At 31.6% G+C, this 15,911-nt stretch overlaps 1 protein-coding gene across 1 annotated transcript; it reads right to left on the bottom strand.

Annotated features, from left to right (window-relative positions):
• Positions 1-2,770: 2,770 nt before the first annotated feature.
• Positions 2,771-3,365, bottom strand: LOC142632952 (heat shock 70 kDa protein-like). The gene is made up of 3 exons (XM_075807264.1): positions 3,183-3,365; positions 2,998-3,120; positions 2,771-2,896 (listed from the first exon to the last, which is right to left on the bottom strand). Exons 1-3 carry the CDS (start codon positions 3,363-3,365, stop codon positions 2,771-2,773), a joined length of 432 nt encoding a protein of 143 aa, XP_075663379.1.
• Between the last annotated feature and the right edge of the window lie 12,546 nt (positions 3,366-15,911).

The raw sequence follows: 15,911 nt of genomic DNA, 5'->3' as shown, positions 1-15,911 counted from the left end.
ACCACTCAAACTACTCAACTTGAATACTCAAGAACTTGAGAAATGAGCTCGGTTTAGCCTTTGTGAAACTCAACAACTAGTTTAGATAAGTTACATGACTCATTAAAAAGATCATGTAACTAAAACTACACATAGATTGTCTTTTTAATTGCCACGTAATACGGTAACAGGTTCCCAGAAACTGGTTTGGGAGTAAAGTTTTACCCACCTCAAATTGCTCAATATGCATTCTGCCTTGTCTTTTTGATCTTCAGCTAGAATAAAATAATATGGTATGGTAATTATAGCAAGAAAAAAAAATTTAGGGTGCCTAAACGGCTAAACCTATTATCATTTTTCACTTTCATTATTTGGTCACAAAGAAAGCCGATTATAGACAATGATTTAGAGAAATCTCAAACCAAGGCTAGAAATGAAAGAAAGAGATAAAAACCACAAATTATCAGTTTAGATTTTCTCAATGAATCTTGGAGGAGTCTTTGAGCAATTTAAATCCCATTGACAAGATGGAAACTATAATTTTTTAAATAGAGTATCATTTATTCATTTTACTCATTTTGGCTCCAAATGGTTACAAATTTAAAAAATAAGATTGGCTTCACTAATCACTATTCATTTTGATGGAACCTTCTCATTTCTGATATTGATTCATATCCAATCTATTATATGAGAAATTAATTCTTAATATATGGACATTGAATTTTTTTTTTTGGTCTAAAATAAATGGACCTTGATTAATTAGATCTTATCTTTTATCAATAGCCATCATGCTCTTTCAAAAAAAAAAAATTCCATCATGCCTCACAATTCAAACAAGATGATGAAACATGCAGACAGAGTACAATACAAAAAGTCTTTTTTTTTTTTTAATTCAAAGCAATTTTATTGAACATGAGACATTGTCATTATTTTATTTAATTGAATTATTTAATTTGAATCTAAGCAGCTTGGATTACTCCTTTAATTAAGAGCTTTCCACATGTTGCTTTTGCTCATAGTTCATGCTACGTCCTGCCACATTCAAGAAAGGCACAAAATTCAGTACATGAAAGAAAGAAAAAATTAAACCGAATTTAAAGAAAAAGAGCTAACATTTTACTAGAAAAATTCAAATTATTCATAATAAAAATTAACATCTAAAACTTGATTGGTTACCTGTTGCTTAGGAGAGATCCAAGTTAGAAATAGCTCTCTTGATACTCTAACATAAACAGCGACCTTCTCTTAGGATTTTGATCGGCTTTGATACAGAACTCCTTATAACCAAAAATGTTTCTAATAAGTTGAGCATTCATCACGAAGAAAAAAAATTTCAAAAAAGAAGGGTACTCCATTATTTTCACTTTCTAGTTTAACTCTTTCTCTAGAACTCAATAGTGCAGTGATCAAAATAGGTGCTGCACTTAAATTTATATAGGCCTGAAGGTATGTTTTCATATGCTTCCCATCCAGCATCTAAGTTGTAAATTGTTATTCATTAAGACATGATATGCTCAAAAATTCAAGCCCAACAACTAACAACTTTATTGTTCCTATTAATTATCCACATTTGAAAAAATATTCCAAGATCACCTTCCTAAATTAGCTAAAACTCATAACCTTGCATGGATTATTTTTTCAATTGCATGCCAATTTTTCCTTCTTAAGCTTACGCAAGAGTCAAGTAATTATGCTTATAAGGTAAGGAAGAAAATTGGAATGTTGTTAAATACTTGTGCATGTATTCATTCAAAAGGCATGAGGTTCATTGGAGTGCATGTATCCACACACACACACACACACACAAAAAAAAAAAAATTGTGTAGCTCACCTAGTGCCTTGAAATCGGATTGAATTAATTAGTAAATAGATTCATATGCATTATTTGTGGTTTATTGACAGTATAAATAGTTTATTTGTAATAAAAATTCATCGAATTATAAAAGGATAAAAAAATATATTCATGGTTTTATTATAAATAGGGAAAAAAAATAAGTATATCAAGTAACTCATGAATAAGCTCAAGCTTACTCCACAAGAAAATGAACAAAACTTAAATATATAATTTTGTTTGGTAATAGGCTTGAATTCAACTTATATTCGAAATAAAATAAAATGAATAAACATGGATTTTTAATATTCAGTTCCACTTGTGTACAATATTATTTAAGACCAGATTACTCATTTGGCACCTCATATGTTCCCAACACTTTTTTTTTTTTTAAGATAAAGAGATGTTGCAAATTGAACAGTTTAATATCAAACTTAAATCTCTAGGCAAGCGATGGAAATAGAATGCTTCTGGACTTAATGACTGAATTTTTGAGTTTGCATAAACATTGAAAATGAATTGCTCAAAGACATATCACCTCCAATCTGTACTCTATAACATTAGGTGAAGAAAAAAATTTCCAGGCAATATGTATGTAAAAACTGACAGCTTTGTTAGTAAAAAATATTAGTAGTCCATAATGTCATATCAGGCAATATAATAATAAGAGCAATAGAGATCTAAAAAAAAGGTAAGCATGTTAGCAAATGTTATTTATATTAATTCATTTATATAGGACACACAAGAAGACAAAGGAAGCAGCCTCTCTCTCATCACCCACAAAGGAAGCCATCCATTACCTCTAATTCCAAAGAAAAATTAATTTCATTTTCTCTCAAAAAGAAAGTCTAATATACGAGGCTGAGAATGATCTGCCTATGCAATTTTGAGATACATTCATTATTTTAACATAATTAAAAAATTTTCCACAATAAAGCCCCTAATCCCTATCAGATAAAATCAGAATTCTTGTTTCACTGCCAAAGTTGTCACCCTTATTACTGATTGATGAAGTGAGATAGCATGAACTTTCAATCCTGGTACATAACCAACAATCAAAACAATGCTATTATCTCTCCACTTGACCTGCATTAACATTGAGTAAAAAAAAAAAATCAGTAAAAGTAAAAACCATATTTTTCTGACAACTTCTACAAGAAAATGACAATTTACCAACAAAAAGTAACCAACGAAAACAGATATATAAACCTCTTTAAATTTTTATAAATAAGAGCATCTCTTCCAATTCTTCCACCAGTAATAGTAATATCAACTGAGTACTCCTCCCCAATCTTTTTGGTATCAGGTATCTGCATTACAAGCATTAACAAACAATTAAGTCACAATTTAAAAAGGCTACCATAGCCTTTACCTTCTTCATGTGATCATCATCTTCAGTCTTGTATCTCTTAGCGTCCTGGACAATCCTCTCAATCTCTTCATTGGCTAGTCGCCCCTTACTATTGATAATACCGATCTTCCTCTTAAGTCCAATGATCTTCTCCTGTGTTGAAACATTCAAGATACAATTGATGTCAAGATTTGTTTTTGACATCAATGGTTTCCTGAATGTTTCCGCGGAGGAGATAAGATCAGTGGACATAAAAGGAAGATCACTGTTAGCAATGGTAAGGGAAGATTACCTAATCATGAGATCCAGAGAATTCTCCGGGACAACATAAACTTATCGAGCATGTGAACATAATTGACAAGAGCCTTGTAACTCAATTTATAGGCACCTTTAACAACAACATAAACTTATCCTAAACTTAGTTTCTATTCATGAGCTGAGAAGTTAGAATTCCTTAGGTTAAGGACTCGGTAACAACTACTGAACTCAACTCAAATACACATAGAGAAGTGCTACATCAGCTCCTAGGATCTTGCAATACCCCAAACCACCATATATAATTGATCTTTTCTACTGTATTCCTCACGGGCCTGACCATTTGTGAAACGTTCTTACTTCATGGTACCTAAAATTTACATAATTTTTTTTAGAGCAAATTTACATTAATTTAGTTTTTCATCCTTAATTTTTAAGAAGTTTATTGAAAAAATTACACTTTGTAACTTTCTATTTATTTCTAGTTAAATTTGTATTCAAAGTGTCAAACTTATTTTTAATGATTAATAAAAAATCTAGCATGTATGTTATACAAATTTCATATAACCTTTAGAAATAAAAATAATATATTAGCCAAATTATCGAGCACGCGAGTCCCACATCATGTGATTACGTTAAATGGCTATTTTATTTTAATTTTGATCATTTTTATTAATTTAATTTCTGAAATTTTAGTAACAGTCTTAACATGACGTTTACTAGATGAAATTGGATCCGTTATGCACCTTATTTTTTTATTATTTATAAGGATCAAACAACACAAAATTCTTATCAACTCTATTCAACCAAATCTTTTAGACTCAACATAACTCAGGCATGCTAGAACAGCTAAGTGTTTGTTTGAGAACAATGGACTGAATTGGACCAAATAAACCAAACTAGACCAAATGGATTTAGTTGAACCAAATGGTCTGAATTGGACCGAAGTGGACGAGATACTCCAAAGTATACCTAATGGACCGAAATGGGCCAAAAGCATCTAATCAGACCGAATGAACTAATGTGGACCTAATGGACGAAAAGGACCGAATGGACCTAAGTGAGCTTAAGGAACCGAAGTAGACCGAAATGGACCAAAGAGACCGAATGGCCAAAATGGACTGAATGGTCCGACGTGGATCGAAATGGACCGAAGTAGCAGAATTGAAACGAAATAGACTGAACTGGATCAAATGGACTGAATTGAACAGAAGTGGTCTAGAGGGACCAAAAAGGACCAAAGTGCACTGAACTGCACCAAAGTGGACTTAATTGGACCGAAATGGACCAAATTGAACCAAAGTGAGTGTTTATTATCTCTTTTTCTTTCTTTTTTTATTTTATTTTATTTTATTATAAGTATCTCTTTCTCTTTAAATTGATGAAAAAGACATATAGCTCTTTAAGTAGGAATAAAACTAGAACCGGAACCTTCGATCTGGCCTTAAATACTACATTAACATATGGATATTTACACAATGGTAAAAAATAAGATTTATTTTTTTAAGTGAGTATAAACTAAAAATAAATAAACAGTGCCTCCACCCAAAATGTTTGTATTACTTGTATTTTCTATTAAAAGTTACATTTAGGTTTAATAATATATTAAGTCTTGGTAATAAAAAGTGATGATCCTATTATGATTGATAAATTGCAATTATATAATTATATATATATATATATAAATTAAAAATGATGAAAAGAAAATAATGACACAACCATTAATATAGCTCAACAGAAGTGTAGGAAAAATTAATATTATGATTCAAATTTTAGATATTATACAGATATGTAGCATATCAATGAAACCATTGTTAAATAAATGTGATCGGATCGGCCAATCTTGAGGTGAAATGTAGTATACTTAATTTTTTGCCATTTTGAACGATACATGTCAGTCATTCACCAATGATAATGTAACCTAGCTTCTTCTTTGCGAGCTGATCATTCAAGACTACAACTTAAGAAAATAAATTTAGTTCATCAGCGGGCTATAGTTTGCATTTTGCATTTTGGCACTGCATTCTCCAGAAAATTTAAAAAAATACACGATATAAGGTCACTTGTTTGCTCTATCATAAAGTGCAAAATTCCCTGCTTCTCTAGGACTGCAATAGTAGATCGATGTCATTGAAACAATAATTACGAGTGAAAAGCAGAGATGGATTTGCATGTAAGAAACGTTGCAAAGTATGGCCAGCTTGTCGCTTAAATATCATGAGACTCTGACATGGTTGGATAAGGCCACCACCACATTTGAATTCTTGCAACATTGCAAATGGATCACTTGTAATTTTTTTTTTTTCTTTAGAATTTTTTTTTTTTTGTGCCAAATATTCAGTTTTTGCAAAAAATATTATTTAAAAGCTTCTGCTTGAAGTTATTTTGTTATGAAGTCCTCTTTGGAACTCTAATTTGCTACACTCGATTCTTGAGTTCCAAGTAAAAAAATCGAGTTTAGCAACCTTGAATTGCAAGCAAATGGCTTCTTACATCAATTGTCCACAGGCACAGTTAGATTTATAATGATTTGGCCGTTGAGGGTTCCATGGCTAAGTATGTAAGTAAGGCGCACATACACATCTTTTTGTCTTGTCAAATGAATGGTATACAGGAAGTTAATTTATGAATGGATCACTCTCTCTTTATTAAAATTTGGTGACAGTTCAATCGTGAACCTAGTTTTAGGGCTTTTTTGATGCCAAATATTCAGTTTTTCTATAATAAAAAATTACTGAAAAGTCTATGCTCAAAGTTAATTATGTAGCCCTTTTTGGAACTTAGTAAACTCAAGTTCCAAGCAAATGAGATTGTTTGATGTAGAATTTTCAATACGATCTACATGAGCGACTAATTGCCTCTTTCAATTGATCTTCAAACAAAATAAATTTCTATGATAATTTAATGTGGACAGACATCTGTGGGCTCTTCATTTCTTTTCCCCCCTTCTTTCCTTCAATTTTCTGGAATAAAGGAGATTCGTTTTGGAATCTTTTTTAAAGAAAGTCTTACAGTTCCACTACTATACTGGCAGAAGGCTGCAGGTTTTGCATTGAACATTATCAGCTTTTCTCTTTTCCCAGAAGGCTTCAACATGCAAGTTTTGCTTTCATCTCAAACAAAAATTAAAGTAGAGAACGTAACATTTTAAGGTTAAAGATGATAAAGCTATTCCCTATTCGACTTTGAGAATTCACCAATATATACCCTTCATCTTATTTACAAAATTGGCATTCTTTATTAAACATTCTTAAGCCTACATATAATCTATTATGCATTTATGCTCATAAGAACACACAATCAAACACATAATTTAATGCAATCTTATATTTTTCTTATAGGAAGGAAGAGGCTCAAGTCCTGGGATCAAAAATTCTATTGAGTTTTGATACAGGTTCTTGGAGACTTTTTAGTGCCTTGGATGTGATGCTTTTTTTTTCAAATTAGACTTTTTTTTCTCCCCAAAAAAAAAATAGAGTATTCATAGTCTTGCTTGCCATCTCAAAGTGCTGAATGCATTCTACCTTGTTATTTAATCTTCAGCTGGAATACAATACAATTCTTTAGAGCGCATATACGTTTCATCAATAATTTTCACTTCCATCATTTGGTCACAAAGAAATTAGAAACTCAGTTTTAGAAAATCCTCACATCAAGCTAGAATTGATAAAGTAATGCTACAAACTATTTTACAATATCTTTTTACAAATTGTTGATGTAGTAAATTTTTACTAGTTATTTTTTGGACTCACCAGTAACATCACATTTTCATTTATTAATAACTGTTAAAAATTTGCCACATTAACAATTTGTAAAAAAAATATTATAAAATTGTTTGTGACAATAAAATTACTGTATTAGTTATATATTTGAGAATTTGGTCTCTTGAGAATATCGTACACCCATGGTTGATTGTTGAGAACTAAACTGGGTCTCTGTCATAAAATCTGTAAAAGTGTAAATGCCACACGACCAATCCTTGGCACTTAAGTCCTTTTTTTTATGGTACTTAAGTCCAAATTTAAACCCTATATATATGACTGGAGCCAAATTAAGACATAGAATGCTCAATCTCAGTTTGAAAATTAACGTGCTTTGAAATTAAATTGAGTTTAGTTTTTCATGTTGAATCTTGAAATTAAATTGAGTCTATTTATCAATCTTCGAGCAATTTAGGTCCTATTGACAAAATGGAAAGAAATTTTTTAAGAAGAGTGACATTTTGCTCATATTGGCTGGAAACAACTACAAATCTAAAAAATAAGATTGGCTTAGCTATATATTCATTTTGAGGGAACCTTATGTTATATGAAACTTGGTTCATACTCAACATATTAGGTGAACCGAGAAATTATTTCATAATATATGGGCATGGGTTTTCTTGGGGTGTTCTAAAATAAAGGGGCCCTTATTTATTTATTTATTATTAAAAGAAGAAATTAACCTTGATTATAGATCATATCTTTTGTCAATTTCCATCATGCGTTCACAATTTAAAGTTTAAACCAAATGAAATATGCTACTTACTTATATTTCACTATAATAATAAAACAAGTAATTATTAAAATAGAGAAGCAAGTGACTACAAGAAAAAGTTTCAAAATCTTATTAATAAGATAATATTTGCATCAACCAACTCGGATTACTCCTGTAATTCATAGCTTATTTCATGTTGCTTGCACTCAAAGTACATGGTACTTCCTGCCACATTCAACAAATGACAATATTCAGTAGTTGAAAGAAACAACATTAAACCAAATTAAAGTAAAAGAACTAACATTTTTACTAGAAGAATTCAAAATTATTTTTAATAAGAATAAACATTAATTGAAAACATGATTGGTTACCTGTTGATCAGGAGAGATCCGAGTTAGAAAAAGCTCTCTTGGTATTCTAACATAAACAACGACCTTCTTTTAGGCTTTTCATCAGCTTTGATACAAAACTCCTTATAACCAAAAATGTCTCTAATGAGTTGAGCATTCATCATGAAAAAGAAAATTTTCAAAAAAGAAGGGTATTCCATGATTTTCACTTTCTAGCTTAACTCCTTTTCTTGAACTCACTAGTGCAATGTTTAAAATAGGTGATGCACTTAAATTTATATAGGCATGAAGGTATGTTTTCATATATGCTTCATATGCAGCATCTAAGTTGTAAAATGTTATTCATTAAAACATAATATGCTAAAAAATTCAAAGCCAACAACTAATAATTTTATTGTTCCTTTTAATTCTCCATATTTGCCAAGATATTGTAAGATCACCTGCCTAAATTAGCTAAAACTCATAACCTTACATGGATTATTTTTAAAATTGCATACCAATTTTTCTTTATTAAGCTTACGCAACAAACAAGTAATTATGCTTATAAGGTAAGAAAGAAAGAAAATTGGAGTAATGCTCAGAATATGTGCATGTATTCATTAAAAAGGCGTGAGGTTAATTGGAGTGCAGGTATTAAGGTAGTCAATACAATACTGATACTAGGCGGTATGTACCGTACCGATACATATAACAATATCGAAATGTCAACGTTTCGTACCGGTTTAAATACCGGTCATACCGGCCAATTTTGGTTGGTACTGGGCATACCGGCTGGTACCAAAAAAAAAGTTTTTTTTGTTTAGTTTTGTAATTTTTGAATTTTTATTAAGGTAAAATGATAACTTATTTGCTTTAACTTATTAGTATTTTTTTTTAGTATGCAATGAACAATTAATTTTTCTATTTTTTATATTCTGTTTTTTGTTTCTTTTAATTAATGCTAAAGTTTAAAACCATGAATAATTTGTTCTAAATTGAGGAAATGTTTTATGGTAAACTTTTATATTTATTATCACACACACACACACACACACACACACACACACATATATATATAAATATAAAAAATAACGGTAAACTAGAAATGGTACACTGGTATTAACCAGTACCGAAATATATCGCTCTATCAGTCAAACTGGTACAACCTCCATTACGAGATTGACTCTTTTGGCAGGTATTCCAAAAAAAAAAACTATTCTAAATTAATTAGAATTTTATTTTCAAGAAGAAAATTAATTAGAATTTGAAATATATGAATCCAATTTATTCTAATTATTTATTATCATCATGTTAAGATATCAATTGATTTATATAAATTTATGTAGGTGGGATTTAATCACTCATCCATTATTCAGACAAATTTATTGGTTAAAGTAACTTGAACCCATTTACTTAATTAAACTTAAAAGCTCAGATTTGTGTTAACAACACAAAAACTGTTTAGACCCCAAATTAAAAAATACGGTTTGGTTGATTTTACTCTAACTTAAACTAAGTGCGGAATAGAGTATATGCGAGCGTACAAAAAATACAAATGTTCTAAGCCATATTCAACAAATTACAACAATAAAATGAAAGCTAAAAGAGTAGGAAAGAAAGATGTAAACACAAGATAACACTCCGATGTGTTATCGAAGAGGAAACCAAAGAACTTGGTGAAAAACCTCTCCGCTGTCCTCCCAATAGTAAATCGATCTACTAGACAATAAGTTGGGATACACGAATAGCAAGAGACTCTCCAAGCCTAATCTACCCAGTGCACCTAAACCCTCCAAGCTCCTACTCCAACAAGGCTTCTCTGAACCGTATCTTGTCTAGCTTTTTGGATCTTGCAATGCGCCCGATTGCATCCACCAAAGCTTAGCTTCTTCCAATGCTTCCCAATAGTACCAAAACCTCACTGAACACTCAGTATGGGTGTGGTAAGTGTTTCGGCTATTAACCTCTCAAGGATTTGGAAATGGAGAGGTAAGAGTGGAGGAAAACCATAATAGATGGTGTAGAGAATTGAGGCTAGGGTTTTCTCTCTGAAAAGCTCTCTACTCAATATGTGGGTAATGATGGTATATATAGTGTGTATGAGGATGTAGTGGAGCAGATAGGACAAAATAGCAAAACAGACTATTTCACGGGCATCTTGCTGGAAGGTCTTACCCGCGAGACACTTACGAAAACCAGCTGTCACCATCTATCATGACTCTTCACATTCCAATCATATGCTGGGCACATGCATCACTTCACGGGATGGTTAGTCGCAAGCTACCCGCGAAAACTCCTTTTATCTTCAATAGATGCCTTAAGTCTTCACACTCTCTCTCACACACATAACCCTGACAAATAAATCCCACATAAAATACAGGTTACAAAAGATTGAATAAGATTACAATCAAAATTGGCACGGAATTAAAGCCAACACAAAATAGTTGTAAATTACAACTTTACAAAACTCAACTAGTACCTTGAAATTGGATTGTATAAATTTGCAAATAGGTTCATATGAAATCAAACTATTATTTGTGATTTATTGATAATATAAACAGTTTATTCGTAGTAAAAATTCATCGAATTATGAAAGGATAAAAGACTTTAGCCATGGTTTTTTTTATATGTAGGAAAAAAAGTAAGTAGATCAAGTAACTCGTAAATCACTCCACAAGAAAATGAACCAATCTTGAATATTTAATCTTATTTAGTTATAAGCTTGAGTTCAACTCTTTTTCGAAATAAAATAAAATGAATAAACCTGGAGTTTTAATCCTTAATTCGGCTTGCTTATAGAGTTATTTAAGACCTGGAGTTTTACCTGGAGTTAACAGTATTATTTAAGACAAAATCACTTGTTTGGCACCCTAGATGTTCCCAACATTTTTTTATAAAGAGATGCTGCAAACTGAACAGTTAAAGACCAAACTTAAATCTCTTGGCAAGTGAAGGAGATCGAATGCTTCTGGACTTATGGTCCATTTGGATTAAGGGGGAAGGAGTGGGAGTAGAGTAGAGTAAATTTAGCACAAAATTAACTTATTTTTAGCCAACTTTACTCTTCTCCCCTCCACTCCCTCTCCTTCCCCCCTCCATCCAAACAAGCCATTAATAACTGAAGTTTGAGTTTACATAAACATTGAAAATGAATTGCTCAAAGACATACCGCCTCCAATCTCTACTCTATTGCATTATGTGAAGAAAAAATTTCCAAGCAATATGCATATAAGAGCAATAGAGATCTAAAAACAAAGGTGAGCATGGTAGCAAATGTTATTCATTAATTCATTCATTTAGGACACACAAGAAAACAAAGAGTTGCACATAAATAAATACTACTAGACTTATCTCTATCCCTTACTAGTATTAGAGCTATAGCATCTGATAAGTATGTTGTACTCCCACACAGATATTTCTAGTTTTGTTCCTGCTTCTGAATAGAAAGCAGCCTCTCTCATCACCCACAAAGGAAGCCATCCATTACCTCTAATACCAAAGAAAGATTAATTTCATTCTCTCAAAAAGAAAGTCTGATACAAGGCTGAGTAATGATCTGCCTATACAATTTTGAGATACATCAATTATTTTAACATAATTCCTATCAAATAAATCCAGCATTCTTGTTTCACTGCCAAAGTTGTCAACCTTATTACTGATTGTTGAAGCGAGATAGAATGAACTATCAATCCTGGTACATAACCAACAGTCAAAACAATGTTATTATCTCTCCACTTGATCTGCATTAACATTGAGTAAAAGGAAATCAGTAAAAGTAAAATCCTTAGTTTTCTGTGACAACTTCTACAAAAAATACAATTTACCAACAAGAAGTAACCAACAAAAACAGATATAAACCTCTTTAAATTTATTAATAAGAGCATCTCTTCCAATTCTTCCACCAGTAATAGCCATAATCAACTGAGTACTCCTCCCCAATCTTTTTGGTATCAGGTATCTGCATTACAAGCATTAACAAACAATTAAGTCACAATTTAAAAAGGCTACCATAGCCTTAACCTTCTTCATGTGATCATCATCTTCAGTCTTGTATCTCTTATGGCCTGTTTGGATGTTTAAAAAAGGAGGGGGAGTAGAGTAGAGGGAATGGGAGTAATTCAATTACCTTGTTTGGGAGTTTTTTAAGGAAGGAGGGGGAGGGGTTTGGAGGGGTTTCAACTACTTCCAACCCCCTCATTTTTAATTCCCCCAAATTGGAGAGATTTTGAGGGAGAGTAGAGCACATAAAATTATTGATAAAGTAAATTACCTAATTTACCCTTATTATATTTATAAAATTACAATGTTAAAAACAAGGGGAAGGGTTAATTACTCCCTTCCCCCTTACTAATTATAAAAACATCCAAACAAGGTAGAGGGTAATCATTCTCCTCTACTCTCCTCCCCACTACTCCCCTCTCCTCTACTCCCCTCTACTCTCCTCCTTCTCTGAACTCCCAAACAGGCCATTAGAGTCCTGGACAATCCTCTCAATCTCTTCATTGGCTAGTCGCCCCTAATTATTGATAATACTGATCTTCCTCTTATGTCCAATGATCTTCTCCTGTGTCGAAACATTCAAGGTACAATTGATATCAAGATTTTTTTTTTTTTTGACATCAATGGTTTCCTGAATGTTTCCGCGGAGGATATAAGATCAGTGGATATAAAAGGAAGATCATTGTTAGCAATGGTAAGGGAAGATTACCTAATCATGAGATCCAGAGGATTCTCCTGGACAACATAAACTTATCAAGCACGTGAACATAATTGACAAGAGCCTTATAACTCAATTTATAGGCACCTTTAACAACAACATAAACTTATCCTAAACTTAGTTTCTATTCATGAGCTGAGAAGTTAGAATTCCTAAGGCTAAGGACACGGTAACAACTACTGAATGACTAAACTCAAATACACACAGAGAAGTGCTACATCAGCTCCTAGGATCTTGCAATATCCCAAACCACCATATATAATTGATCTTTTCTACTGTATTCCTCATGGGCCTGACCATTTGTGAAACGTTCTTACTTCATGGTACCTAAAATTTACATTAATTTAGTTTTTCATCCTTACTTTTTAAGAAGTTTGTTGAAAAAATTATACTTTGTAACTTTCTATTTATTTCTAGTTAATTTTTATTCGAAGTGTCAAACTTATTTTTAACAATTAATGAAGAATCTAACATGCATGTCATACGAATTTCATATAAACTTTGGAGATGAAAAATAATATGTTTGCCAAATTATCAAGCACGAGTCCCACATCATGTGTTTATGTTAAATGACTATTTTATTTTAAATTTGTTGAGTTATCATTTGTATTAATTTAATTTTAGTAATAGTTTTAACATGTCTTTTACTAGCAGTTTGCGTCAAAATTGGGAACAAATGGACCAAGTTGACCAAATGGACCGAACTAGACCAAATAGACCAAGTTGAACCAAATTCTATGAATTGGACCAAAGTGGACCAGATGCACCAAACTTCCAAAAAAAAATGATAAATGAATTACTTTTTCTTGTTTCCTAAGAAACATTGAACAACGTGAGCCATCAAAATCATATTATCAAATTTATGTCCTTTCATGTACTATCTATGAAAAGAGAAGAAAAAAAACAAGTAACAATTAAGGGGTTTTTAAGGAAATAATAATATTTAATTATAATTATTGAAAATAACTTTGTGGTAAAAAAATTTGGGAAAATCACTTCTTTGAGAATTTTGTATTGAAAACATGATTTTAAGCATTAAAATTTCAATTTTTGCATTGTAATCATGTTTCCAAAACTAATTTTAGCTACAACACATTTTGCACTCAAATTATATTTTGAAAACACAATTTCAATATACACACATTTTACATTGAAATTGTGTTTTGGAAACATGATTTCATAGTGAAATTTGAAATTTTAATGCCTAAATAAGAGGCTATTCTCCAAAATAACATTACAAAAGAGCTATTTTTAATAATTATAAATAAATAATTTTTTTTTTCCACACAAAAACCCCAATGTCAAAGTGATGCAATTATTTGAGATCTAAGATTCTAAATGAGTGATCACCCTCCTTAATTTCACATTGGCATAATAATCCACCTATTCAACAAAAACTTGCGCGACAGTGCACCATCAAGGAAAAGGGCCAACATCAATGAAAAATGTGATTTTTTTTGTGTGCCACTGCCATCACCCACAAACTTTTCTAATTTGATTCTCAATTCTGAATAGAAACGATCTCTCTCATCACCCACAATGATAGTCTTCCTTAGTATGGCATAATTTGGTTGTCACGTTTTTATATTTGCTGTCATATTGGTCTATGTCGTCATCTCACTTAAGAAAAATATATATTCTTAAAAACTTAAGGCTTGTTTGTTAATGCTATTTAAATAACATTTTTCGTTGTTTAAACAACACGACACATATTTCTACAATACTTTCTCACTCACACGTATTTTCACAATATTAAATAAATATTACTAGAACAACATTACTATATAGGTCCTTAACCATCGTCGATTACATAAGAGTTTGCTAGTTACAAAGGAGTTTTTCATAAGTCCATAAATTAGATGACCACAAAAACCAAAAATGGCAAAAAGCTTAAAAATATAAAGAACCAAATGAAAGCCTAAATATAGGACAAATTGAAAACATGCAAAAATAAGCATATATATATATAGAGAGAGAGAGAGAGAGAGAGATGGGTTCAAGTTACATCTAGTGTAACTCTTTAAGAGTTACATCTTTTTTAAACTGTTGAATTTAAGTAAATCCAGCAGTTAAAAAAATACCATCATTATTACAAATATTCTTATTAAAATCTCATTAATTACCTTTATTTATTACATTCTAAACATATCTTTAAACCCAAAAATGTTTGACATCTGACTCTCTCTCTCTCTCTCTACTTTTCTCTCTCTCTCTCTCCTCCACCATTGTTCCACTTCTATAGGTTGCCAGAAAAAAAAAAGGCGAACAATGAGCAAGGTAGATAGAGTAGGTATGTGTTTTGTGGCTGTACTTGCACGCTGCAGTTCATAATTTCCGTAAGTGTTTCCACAATCCAAATAAAGCATTATTTGTCTTGTTCTCCATTTTTTTCTACGCCCAGCATTAAAATTTCTTCGATTGAATGCGATTGTCCTATTGTCCGATGATTGTCATGGAAATCCAAGGGAATAGAAAGAGAGGTGTGTTATAGCTAGGCTGAAGTGAAGGAATATGTTTAGTCCCAAATGAGAATATATAGAGAAAATTTTACCAGTCTTTTGAAATTTTACTCATCTTTTAACATAGTGATTAAAAACATGATTTCAATAACGTAGGACTGTGTGTACGGCAAGTGTAAGAAATAATGTAGGACTCATTATTCCTTGGCAATGGCTGTTCGACGATTGATGGTTGCACGCTATGTGGACATAGGCTGAGGTCATTGCTGAGGTGAAAGCCTTCGTGTTGGCACTTGGTAACTCTATTTCTATTTGTGACGTCTTTGAATTAGCAAGGTCGCAAGAGTAGAAAATGGCAACTTTTTTTTTTTTTTCTACCTGTAGAGATGTAACAATTGTGGAGGAGAGAGAGAGAGAAAGAGCCAGATGTCAAACATTTTTTATTTTAGAAATATATTTAGAACGTAATAAATAAGAATAATTAATAAGATTTTAATAAAAATATTTGTAATAA

Source organism: Castanea sativa, chromosome 4, assembly GCF_040712315.1.
Source record: "Castanea sativa cultivar Marrone di Chiusa Pesio chromosome 4, ASM4071231v1".
Classification (NCBI taxonomy): Eukaryota; Viridiplantae; Streptophyta; class Magnoliopsida; order Fagales; family Fagaceae; genus Castanea; species Castanea sativa.
This window is presented reverse-complemented; position numbering and strand designations above follow the sequence as displayed.

Excerpts from the sequence above, each read along its gene's own strand:
- LOC142632952 (XM_075807264.1), bottom strand. The coding sequence starts at position 3,365 with ATGTCAAAAACAAATCTTGACATCAATTGTATCTTGAATGTTTCAACA. Across the intron at positions 3,121-3,182 it reads ATGATGATCACATGAAGAAG|ATACCTGATACCAAAAAGAT; the intron begins GTAAAGGCTATG and ends CTTGTAATGCAG. Across the intron at positions 2,897-2,997 it reads TTATATATCTGTTTTCGTTG|GTCAAGTGGAGAGATAATAG; the intron begins GTTACTTTTTGT and ends ATGTTAATGCAG.